The 11,772-nt window shown below is 57.3% G+C and overlaps 1 protein-coding gene across 2 annotated transcripts; it reads left to right on the top strand.

Annotated features, from left to right (window-relative positions):
- The first annotated feature begins 6,232 nt into the window (after positions 1-6,232).
- Positions 6,233-11,772, top strand: ZNF574 (zinc finger protein 574). Of its 2 annotated transcripts, none has more exons than XM_061139443.1 (2): positions 6,233-6,279; positions 8,810-11,772. In XM_061139443.1, the coding sequence occupies exon 2, from the start codon at positions 8,830-8,832 to the stop codon at positions 11,518-11,520; it is 2,691 nt and encodes an 896-aa protein (XP_060995426.1). In that variant the 5' UTR covers positions 6,233-6,279; positions 8,810-8,829; the 3' UTR covers positions 11,521-11,772. The 2 variants fall into 2 exon arrangements, with proteins under 2 accessions (XP_060995426.1, XP_060995425.1); XM_061139442.1 differs by having other exon boundaries at positions 6,239-6,396.

Raw genomic sequence — 11,772 nt, 5'->3', positions numbered from 1 at the left:
AGAGCCGGGGGAGGGGGAAGCCGGCCCAGGCAAGGGCCCCCGCCCCCTCCCCTAGCCGGGCCGGCCTGGGGGGGCCACGGCGGGCGAGGACTGGGTGGCGACAAGGAGGCCAGCCATCAGGAGAGGTGGGGGAGGGGAGGGCTGGGTGGGGGGGAGGGGGCCACCCCTTCCCCCCTCCCCCCTGGAGCCCCGGGCCGGCCCTGGATGAGGAGGTTGGGGCCTGGAGTCCTCAAGCCCTCAGCCCGCGCCGGGAAAGCATGCTGGGGGCGGGGAGAGGCGGACGAGTGGAGGGGCTGGGGGAGGATGGGGTGCTGGGAGACCCCGAGAAGAGCCGACGACGACGACGACGAGCCGGGTAGGAGAGGTGGAGAGATGGAGAGGAGGAGGGAGGGGAGGATGGAGAGGAGCAGGTGGAAGAGGAAGGCGGAGGAGGGTGGGGTGTCCCGGGGGCGCCCAGCGCTGGGCCTCGGCGGGAGGGCCTGGCCACGGACTCCTGGTCCCCTGCGAGGAACAGCCGCCGGCTCCGGGCTCCCAGCTGGGCCTCCCTCCCCGCCGCCGCCGCCGCCGCCGCCACTTCTCCCCTCCGAGGCCGCCGCCTGCCTGCCTGCCTGCCTGCCCGCCTGCCGCCCGCGCTGGGTCCTGGAGCGCAGGGGGGCGGGGGGGAGAGAGGAGGGAGGGAGGGAGACAGGGAGGAGGGCGGGCAGGAGGACGGGAGGGAGGCAGGAGGAGATAGAGAGAGAGGAAGACAGAGAGAGGGAGAGATCGGAGGGAGGGGAGTCGGGGGAGGGGGAGCCCGTTGGTCCGGGCTGGGGGGCCCCCGCGAGGAGAATGCTGATGAGGGCAAGGCGCTGCATTGGACAGAGGGCCCACCCCTCGGGCCACCTCCTCCACCACACCATGCCACCGCCCTGCCCAGGCAGCCCTTGGGCACAGGCGCCCACAGGAGACAGAGGCTGAGAGGCAGGGAGACCTGGGGAGAAGGCCGTGCAGCTGGGGGAGAGGGCTACGGAGATGAAGAAAAATGCAGAGAAACGGCAAGACAGCCATCAAGAGCCACGGAGGTGGCCCAGGGTCCACAACACCCACAAGGACAAGGACAGGAAGAAGCCCAGCGCAAAAAACGGCCGTCGAGACAAAGGAGCAGACCACAGAGATGAGCTAAGCACCTCAGAGACAAGGGCAGCTGGTGGACCCAGAGAGCCCCTCGTGAAGATGGGGACAGAGGGAAGCTTGTGGACTGAGGCCCTCGGACACAGAAGGCATGGGGAGTGGTCTGGGGTGACTGGAGAAGAGGCCTACAGAAACTGGAACAAGGATGCACGTCACGGAGACTGGGAGGAGGGCCAGGGAAAGGGGGAGAGGGTCCTGGACCTGGAGGGAGGCCGCCAGATACCAGGAAACCCAGAAAGGCAGAATGAGGACACAAAAGACCTGCTGAGGCAGGAGCAGCGGGCCTGTGGGGAAAAGGGAGTAGCCCCTAGAAATAGAAATAGCCCCCATGGAGATGCAGGGATGGGTGGTGAGTAGGGGAATTCTCCATAAAGGAGAGAAATCCCGGGGACCTGAGTGGGTGGGGAGGAGAGTCACCCACCCGAGCAAGGAGGCAATGGGAAAGGGCAGGGAGCTGGAGGGCAGAACCCACAGAAGTGGGAGACTCCCTCCCTCTGGGAGAGAGCTGAGCAGGGCAGGGGGATGGTAGAGAGAAGCAGAGACTCCGATCTCGATCTTGGGGTCGGGGTGGGTGGTGCACGGCTGGGTGGGGGGTGAAATTTGGGGGGAAGGAACATGACAGTTGGCGCTGAAGGCTGAGTCCGTGACTCACCACCACCCCCAATGCTCGTGATGGGGAGGAGACACTAACACACTCACGTGCAGCCCCCAGCACACGTGACCGCATGCCTCGCGAGAAGGCACACAGTCGGCACGTGGCAACTCTCACACTGGCCTGGCACAGAAGTCCCTCTGCAGCTGGCATGTGGGGTGGCCCCAACATACATCTGACATGTGTATTTGACCCTGAAGGACTTGTTCCAGTTTCTGTAGGCCTCTTCTCCGGTCACCCCAGACCACTCCCCATTTGTCTCTGACTTTGCATACCCCTCCTCACGTGATTTAAGGAACCCGCAACACCCACTCTCAGCTCCAGCTAGGTCTGAAAGCCCAGATTTACAGTGGCCTCTAGACCATTGCTTATGCACGGACCCCAGCATAGAATGATATTCTCTCTAAGCTGATCCTGTCCCAGATGCCCTAGTCCCGTGCCACCACCTCCAGAAAAACGGATGCAGGCCTCAGCTTACTCCTGCATCATCTGAAGTGAAGGGACCTAGTCAATCCAGATAAACCAGGAATTCCAAGCTGAAGGTACAAGCAGAAAGATAAGTCAAGCTGGACCCTTCCGTTTTCAAGTGGGGAAAGGAGGCCTCTGCAAGAGTGAGAATCTGCCCAAAAGCATGGAACCCCAAAGGGTGATTCTAGCTTCCAGGTTATCTGGTTCCTGCCCCTGGTGATTTCACCCTGAAGGCAATAATGATTCATCTGGACTTCCCAGATGGCACTAGTGGTAAAGAACTCACCTGCCAATGCAGGAGATGTGAGACGTTGGTTCGATTCCTGGTTCGGGAAGATCCCCTGGAGGAGGTACATGGCAACCCACTCCAGTATCTTGCCTGGGAAATCCCATGGACAGAGGAGCCGGGTGGGCTACAGTCCATAGGATCACAAAAGAGTCTGATACGACTTAGTGACTAAACAACCACCACCTAGGGTTCATCTAACATCCCTTCTACCCTGAATCCACAGCCAAGTTTCCCTCTACACTCTACACCCCAAACACCGTTCCTCTGTTGCATTTACCGGCTCTCTTTCTTCCCTTTTCTTTCTCCTTATACATGCATGTATCTCCAGGCTGGGAGGCAGGCAGAGTCTTGTTTACACCTGCCCAGTGCCCATCCCCGTGGCAGAACTTGAACTTTCCCTCAGAGAACCACATGGTTCCCAGAACTGATTGATTCCTGACCCAGGATCAAATAACCACATCGTCCCGGCCACAGGGATCGGTTCAGAGATGGGGACGGGCTCAAAGTAGGCCATTGAGAGCCTTCTCCATAGGGTGGCAGAGCCAGACACGACTGAAGTGACTTAGCATGCATGCAATGCATTCATCCATTTGGTATGATGTTCTGGATATCCCACCTGAGTGGGAGCTAAGAGTGTACATCTTGGAGTGAACTCCTGGGTTAGAATCCTGGTTGTGTCTCTTCCTAATGATGAGACATGTTAATTTCTCTGAGCTTCATTTTCTCTGTAGAGTGAGAGCATTAGTTCCTCCCTCCTTTCTAGAGTTATTGAGAGGATTATGTTGGAAAGCACTGAGCATAGGCACTTCCCTGGTGGTCTAGTGGTTAAGACTCAATGCTTCCAATGCATGGGGTATGAGGGGTATGAGTTTTATCCCTAGGTTGGAAACTAAGCTCCTGCATGCTGCACGGCCAAAATAAATTGTTTAAAAAAGGAAGCACTTGAGATTCTAATAAAGATAACTCTTACACAACTTTTTTGATTTAAATTTAAAAAATTTTTATTATAGTTGCTCTACAATGTTGTTAATTTTTGCTGTACAGCAAAGTGATTCAGATATACATATATACGCATTAATATTTATCTTATTATTACATATTTAGCTATGTTGGGTTTTAGTTGCAGCATGCAGGATCTTTCGTTTGCAGTGCATGGACTCTATAGTTGTGGTGCACGGGCTTAGATGCCCCAAGGTGTGTGGGATCTTAACTCCCTGACCACAGATTGAACCTGCATCCCCTGCATTGGAAGGCAGATTCTTAACCACTGGACCACCAGGGAAGTCCCCTCATATTCTTTTCCATTATGGTCTATCACAGGATATTGAATAGAATTCCCTGTGCTATACAGTAGGTCCTTGTTGTTTATCCATCCTATATGTAATAGTTTTTATCTGCTAATTCCAAGCTCCCAATCTTTCACTCCCCCACCCCACCTGCTTGGCAACCACAGGTCTGTTCTCTGTATCTGTGAGCCTGTTTGCTTCACGGATATCTTCAATTGTGTCGTGTTTTAGATTCTATGTATAAGTTACATCATATGGCAATTGCCTTCCTCTTAATTCACTATGATAAACTCTAATTCCATACATATTGTTGCAAATTGACATTATTTCATTTTTATGGCTGAGTAGTATTCCATTGTGTATTCCATACTACATCTTCTTTACCCATTCATCTGTTGATGGACATTTAGCAATGGGGGGAGGGGGAGCAACTAGAACAGCTGAATCTCTTGCAGGTCCCCTCCTGTCCTTGGGGAGTAGAGTAGCTCTGGCAACACACCACAGTGCAGGGAGGGGAGCAACTTGCTTCCAAGGCCCTGAGGGCCATCCATAAAGGGATGTGAGTAGGTCAGAGCCCCTCAAACATATGGGGATTCCAGCCTTCCTGAGCTTCTGGGCCATCAGCCTGGAAAAAGAGCACCCTAGAAGAAAGTGGAATACAGTTCAGACATTACAGGGTCACCACCTTCAGGTTCTCACCCTGGCTGTCTTTCAGGTCATCTACCCCCTACACATCTTTCTTCAAATGAAACTGCCAGAGCTAGCTGGCCTGGCGTGAGACCTTAGTGACTCTTCAGTATGGGAGGTGGAATGGGGGCCAGATTTCCCAAAAGGTAGGAATTCAGACCTCTGGCCTGGGATAGAGGAAGTCTAGGGGTACCATGGCAGGGAGAGAAGGGGCCCAGGAGATTCCCATTGCCATCTCCTCTGTCCTGGCTCTGAAAGCCTTGATAATGAAGGCAGAAACGTCACTGTCCTGGACTTGGGTTTACTTTGAAATTCTCCTGGACCACAGGCTGAGTTGAATGGAGTTTGGGGAAAAATGAGGATCCATCTGGGTACTTTCCCCAACCCCCCAGGCAGTTTCCTTCCTGGCTCCCTCCCCACGTTCCTCAATGACCTCAGAGAGAGCACCTCCCTGCCACCCTAGATCAGTCCATGTCCTCTGTCCCCCTGCTTTATTTTCTTTACAACTACTGTCACTGGCTGTCTACAGCTACTTGTGTACTTGTATTTTCTTAAAATATTTATTTTTGACTGCACTTGGTCTTGCTATAACGTGGGCTTTCTCGAGGTGTCAGGAGCAGGGGCTACTCTCTATTTGCAGTACACGGGCTTCTTTTTGTGGTGGCTTCTCTTGGGGCAGAGCACAGGCTCAATAGTTGTTGTCCTCTGGCCTACCTGCCCGATGCATGTAGGACATTCTCAGATCAGGAATGCAACGGGTGTCTCCTGCACTGGCAGGCGGATTAACCACTGGATGAACCACCAGGGAAGCCCTGAATCTGATACTTTTATATTCTCAGAAATTAAAATCCAGGAGGGCACAGACTTTTCCTGTTCCTTCTCTATCCCTACAAAGATTAACTTTGACTTGGCATAGTGCAGCCGCTTATTAAATATTCACGATAGGAAACAAATGCCCCTCCTGTTTACTGTTTCTCCCTCCAACTGCCATTTCCTCCCTTATCCTTCAGATCTTCCTTGCTCGCTCAGATTCCCTATCCGTGCTTTCCCTCCGACATTTCTTCCTCCCCCCTTCCCTCAAAGGTCCTTCAGTTTTTCTGCCCTTCCTTCTTTCTGCCTTTATTCTTCTCTAACAAATTAAGTCTAGAGCCTTGATTTCCCCTTTTTCTCCTTCCATACAATTGGTGTTACAGCTTCCCCTTCGCGCTGACCATAGCTTCATTCTCTCCCTTCGCTCTTCAGGGATTCCTAAGCCTCAGCTCCCCCGCCTTCGCCGCCCTCCTGGTGTCTGTGCCTCAATTTCCCCTACTTTCCCCTTGGAGAACAACCCGCCGCCCGCCCAGCGGCCCCAAGATGGCGCCAGAAGCGTCGCTCCGCCGCCTGACGTCATCGCGCCGCCCTCCCTTCTCGACCCGTCAAGAGGGGTCGAGGAGGAGGTGGAGGAGGAACATCCTTCAGAGGGCGTAAGGAGGCGGGCCCTATCAGTCGGGGGCGGGCTAGTGAGAAAACGTCGCTGGAGGATTGGTTGGGTGCTGCTGAGGGAGACCAACGCCCGATACTATTGGTCCAGGGCTCGGAAACGTGAGCGTCGATTGGCCGAATGGCAGAGGCCAGGCGGACGATGATTGGGCGCACTCGGCCATCCGCGCGGCAGCCCAGGAGGAAGGTGGGAGGGGCGTTGCTGCGGGCGATCGGGGGCGAGAACGAGGCTGCGGAGCAGGCGAGAGGTGACGGCGGGAGCTAGAGAGGGCGCAGCGCCAGGGTGGCCGCGCAAGGGGAGCTGCGGCCCGGGTCCGGGTCCGGGTCCGGGTCCGGTCCCGGGGCGTGCGAGACGGCGGAGGCCGGTACGTGCGAGCGGGCGAGTGAAGGGCCGGCCGGGCTCCCCACCCTGCCCGCGCGGCCTTCTCTCGCCACCTCGCCTGCGCAGTGAGGACCGGAGGGGGGGCGCGCACCGGGAGGTGGGGCGGAGCGGTACCAACGGCCCGCCGGGTGCGCGGGAGACCGGGCCGGGGCGGCGGGTGGGAAGGGAGCGAGAGTCGTGGGAAGGGCTGAGTGAGGAGGGACGGGGCTCGAGCTGGGCGCTGGCGGGGAGTTGGGTGGGAAGGGAGGAGTTCGAGTGTCCCCGGGAGGGTCTCTAAGGCTCCAGGGAGTACGTGGCTAAGGGCTTGGCGGTGGGACAACCCAGGACGAAGGCTGGACGGTTAGAGGACAGCTGGGTGCCCGGGGAGGGGTTCCGGCCGTGAGAACAGAGGTGGTTAAGTTGACGTAAAGTGAAAATCTAGTTATGCCTGGAGAGTTAGGCCCATGAGTTAGGTCTTCAGTGTGAAAAGATACCAGGAAATGGATATGCCTAGAGGGGAAATTCAGAGCTCAGGGCGAGGTGGAGGTTCTAGTGTGAAGGATGGGGATGAGTTCCATTAATATGAAGAGTTAAACTAAAGTATGTGGGGAGGGAGGGCGAGCGGGGAGCGTTGGGCACTCTTGGAATGGGTTGAGAGATTTGAGAATGGGTCTCTGTGTAAAGAAGTTTTATGTTATATGAAGCTGTGGTCTTCGTGTTTATAGAATAACTTGAAAAGTAGTCTTTTTGGAAAGTACCAGGAATTAGGTCAAGGTGAAGAGTAAGAATTGGGGGTCCCTGGAGGACTTTAGGGTGGTGAGAGCTATCTGTGTCTAGGGTGGGGCAGGGGGCTGGATAGACCCAGGGTTAATAGGCTGATGAGAGGGGCTTGGGTGTTAGGAAGGGGGATCTGGCTGGCTGTCAGGTTTAGGATGCTGATGCAGGGTTTAGGTATTCTTAATGAGATTTGGACAGTGGGAGGAGTATGTGGGAAAGGAATCTAAGCCATTATGAAGGGTAGTCTGGATATTCTTGGATTGGATAAGAGTATGTGTGGGATCTTTTTGTAGAAAAGAGGAATTTGGGTATCAAGAGGGGATCTGAGCATCCCTGGAGTGGGTTAGGGTGGGGTTGGGTCTTACTGCGGATAAGAGGGGCTTCGATTGATAGGAAGAAGAGTGTCTGGGCGTCCCTAGAATGGGTTAGGGTGGGAGGAAGGGGGTCTTTCTGCAAGGAAGAAAAGGTTAGATTAGTAATGTGTGAGAGGAGGGCGTCTGTCCCCGGAATGGATTAGGGTGAGGGTGGGTCTTTTTTAAAGAAGGATCTGGGTATCCCAAGAAGAAGTTAGGGTGGGAAGGGTCTTTTTTTGCGAAGAAGAATATGTGGAGAAAGGTTCTGGGAATCCCTCTATTGTCCAGGGTGGTTGTCTGTGAAGAAGGGGGGCTTAAGTTAGTATGAAGAGAGGGCTGGGTACCCCAGAGGGACTTAGAATTGTAGATGAGGTCTCAGTGCACAGAAGAGGTAGATGATTAATGCGAAGAGTGTCTGGGTGCTCTGGAGACGTGAGTTAGGGTGGTGGAAGGGATCTAAGTGTGAAGAAAGTTCTGGCTGTCTTTTGTGAAGCTGAGTCTAGAAGTTCTGGGTAGGCTATTAGGGTTGTGGGAGAGAGCCTTAATGTGTAGAGGGAGTTAAGTCATTTGAAGAGAGGGACCTGGCAATTGTGGGAAAGTGGTTAAGGTGGGCAAGGTCTAGGTGTGGAGATGGGTTAGGCCAATGTGAGAAAAGTTTATTGATGTGAGGAACGTGGGCACCAAAGGGAGAACGTTAGTGGGTGATGGGTTATGTGCAGAGGAGGGGGGTTGAACCATGAAAAGGTGCTGAAGGTGGCCGGGCATTGGGACAGTTTGAGTGGTTGGGGTGTAAAGAGAGAGAGAGAACCTGGGGGTGGAAGCAGAGGAGGAGCGAGCTGTGAGCAGTGGGTGCTCCAGGCCTCTGTGAGGCACCTGGGGTAGGGATGGGGTGGTGTGTTGGTAAGGAGTCAGTAGAGGAAATACTGACTGAAGAGGTTACTGTATGGTAGGCTGGGGCCTTGGGCCAGCTGTGGGGCAGGAGAATGAGGGATTCGACCGGTTGCAAGGATCTGGTGGTGGGAATTTAATGGGAGTTGATTCAGAGATGAGATTCAGGTAGATTGACTGGGAAGGGACTGTGGGAAACGCTTTGTGCTTGGTGTTCTTATGTGTTCAGGAGAGGAAGGGTTGTTAGGGAGTGGGGTGGGGGTAGAAATATGGAAGCAAAACGTTAGAGGGGTAAATTGATCTCAGGTTTTGGTAGAGGAATGATGAAGGGAAAGAATTGTCCCTGGGTAGGACTGAAGAAGCAGTGACTTAGATATGATTTGTCCCCACATCTCCCAGCCCAGGGTGTTGCCGCCGTCATGACTGAAGAGTCAGAGGAAACGGTCCTGTACATTGAGCACCGCTATGTCTGCTCTGAGTGCAACCAGCTCTATGGATCCCTGGAGGAGGTACTCATGCATCAGAACTCCCACGTGCCCCAGCAGCACTTCGAGCTGGTGGGTGTGGCTGAGCCCGGAGTCACTGTGGCCGCAGAGGCAGCTTCTGGCACGGGCCTCTATCAGACCCTCGTCCAGGAGAGCCAGTACCAGTGCTTGGAGTGTGGGCAGCTGCTCATGTCACCCAGCCAGCTCCTGGAGCACCAGGAGCTGCACCTGAAGATGCTGGCGCCCCAGGAGGCCGTGCCAGCTGAGCCACCACCCAAGGCGCCGGCCCTGAGCTCCAGCACCATCCACTATGAGTGTGTGGATTGCAAGGCTCTCTTTGCCAGCCAGGAGCTCTGGCTGAACCACCGGCAGACGCACCTCCGGGCCACTCCCACCAAGCCTCCGACTCCAGTTGTCCTGGGGTCCCCAGTTGTCGTGGGGTCCCCCGTGGGCCAGACCCGCGTGGCTGTGGAGCACTCGTACCGCAAAGCAGAAGAGGGCGGGGAAGGGGCAGCTGTCCCCTCTGCCGCTGCCACCACCACCGAGGTGGTGACCGAGGTGGAGCTGCTCCTCTACAAGTGTTCGGAGTGCTCGCAGCTCTTCCAGCTGCCAGCCGACTTCCTGGAGCATCAGGCCACCCACTTCCCTGCTCCCGCCCCAGAGTCTGAGGAGCCTGCCTTGCAGCCGGAGGCTCTGACCCCAGCACCGGCGGAGGTGCCTGTGTCTCAGCCTGAGCCTGTGCCGTCCTCTGACCACAGTTATGAGCTGCGCAACGGGGAAGCCCTTGGGCGAGATCGCCGGGGACGCAGGGCGCGGAGGAACAACAGCGGAGAGCCAGGCGGGGCAGCCACCCAGGAGCTCTTTTGCTCAGCCTGTGACCAGCTCTTTCTCTCACCTCACCAGCTACAGCAGCACCTGCGGAGTCACCGGGAGGGTGTCTTCAAGTGCCCCCTGTGCAGTCGTGTCTTCCCCAGCCCTTCCAGTCTGGACCAGCACCTTGGAGACCACAGCAGTGAGTCTCATTTCCTGTGCGTGGACTGTGGCCTGGCCTTTGGCACGGAGGCCCTCCTCCTGGCCCACCGGCGAGCCCACACCCCCAATCCTCTGCATTCATGTCCGTGTGGAAAGACCTTTGTCAACCTCACCAAATTCCTTTATCACCGGCGTACCCACGGGGTTGGGGGTGTCCCTCTGCCCTCAACACCAGTCCCCCCAGAGGAGCCCGTCCTTGGCTTCCCTGAGCCAGCCCCAGCAGAGACTGGAGAGCCCGAGGCCCCGGAGCCCCCCGCAGCTGAGGAGAGCTCAGCTGAGCCCGCCGCCCCAGGCACTTACCGCTGCCTCCTATGCAGTCGCGAGTTTGGCAAGGCGCTGCAGCTGACCCGGCACCAGCGTTTTGTGCACCGGCTGGAACGGCGCCATAAGTGTAGCATCTGCGGCAAGATGTTCAAGAAGAAGTCGCACGTGCGTAACCACCTGCGCACGCACACGGGCGAGCGGCCGTTCCCCTGTCCGGACTGCTCGAAGCCCTTCAACTCTCCCGCCAACCTGGCCCGCCACCGCCTCACGCACACAGGGGAGCGGCCCTACCGCTGCGGGGACTGCGGCAAGGCCTTCACCCAGAGCTCCACGCTGAGGCAGCACCGCCTGGTGCACGCCCAGCACTTCCCGTACCGCTGCCAGGAGTGCGGGGTGCGCTTTCACCGGCCCTACCGCCTGCTCATGCACCGCTACCACCACACGGGCGAGTACCCCTACAAGTGTCGCGAGTGCCCCCGCTCCTTCCTGCTGCGCCGGCTGCTGGAGGTGCACCAGCTGGTGGCCCACGCCGGGCGCCAGCCCCACCGCTGCTCGTCCTGTGGTGCTGCATTCCCCTCCTCCCTGCGGCTGCGGGAGCACCGATGTGCAGCTGCGGCCGCCCAGGCCCCGCGGCGCTTCGAGTGTGGCACGTGTGGCAAGAAGGTGGGCTCGGCCGCTCGTCTGCAGGCGCACGAGGCCGCCCACGCGGCGGCTGGGCCGGGGGAGGTCCTGGCTAAGGAGCCCCCGGCCCCTCGGGCCCCGCGGGCTGCGCGCACACCTGTTGCTTCCCCGACGGCCCTCGGGAGCACGGCCCCCGCTGCGCCTGCGGCCCCCACGCGTCGACGTGGCCTGGAGTGCAGCGAGTGCAAGAAGCTCTTCAGCACGGAGACGTCACTGCAGGTGCACCGGCGCATCCACACAGGCGAGCGGCCGTACCCGTGCCCGGACTGTGGCAAGGCCTTCCGGCAGAGTACCCACCTGAAGGACCACCGCCGCCTGCACACCGGGGAGCGGCCGTTCGCCTGTGAAGTGTGTGGCAAGGCCTTTGCCATCTCCATGCGCTTGGCAGAACATCGCCGCATCCACACGGGCGAGCGGCCCTACTCGTGCCCCGACTGTGGCAAGAGCTACCGCTCCTTCTCCAACCTGTGGAAGCACCGCAAGACCCACCAGCAGCAGCACCAGGCAGCCGTGCGGCAGCAGCTGGCCGAGGCCGAAGCCGCCGTCGGCCTGGCTGTGATGGAGACTGCAGTGGAGGCTCTGCCCCTGGTGGAGGCCATTGAGATCTACCCTCTGGCTGAGGCCGAGGGGGTCCAGATCACTGGCTGACCGCACCTCGTTTCCCTCTTCAGCACCACCAGGCCCGGTTGCTGAAGAAGCTCTACCATCCCCTTAGGTCTCTGTACATACTGTGTCCCTTTCCACTCCTCCCAACTGCCATGTAAGTTCTGTAACTGGATTTATTGTCTTCTGAGGGGGTGCTCTAGGGTCCTTGATGTGAATAAAGGTGGGCCCCCCCACACCTGTTAGTACTGGTGGCCCCAAGGTAAAACAGTCAATAAAGACTGAGTTGGACATTTA

Source organism: Dama dama, chromosome 4, assembly GCF_033118175.1.
Source record: "Dama dama isolate Ldn47 chromosome 4, ASM3311817v1, whole genome shotgun sequence".
NCBI lineage: Eukaryota > Metazoa > Chordata > Mammalia > Artiodactyla > Cervidae > Dama > Dama dama.
This window is presented reverse-complemented; position numbering and strand designations above follow the sequence as displayed.

Bases quoted from the DNA above. Each gene is read 5' to 3' on its own strand.
- ZNF574 (XM_061139443.1), top strand. From the start codon at position 8,830: ATGACTGAAGAGTCAGAGGAAACGGTCCTGTACATTGAGCACCGCTAT.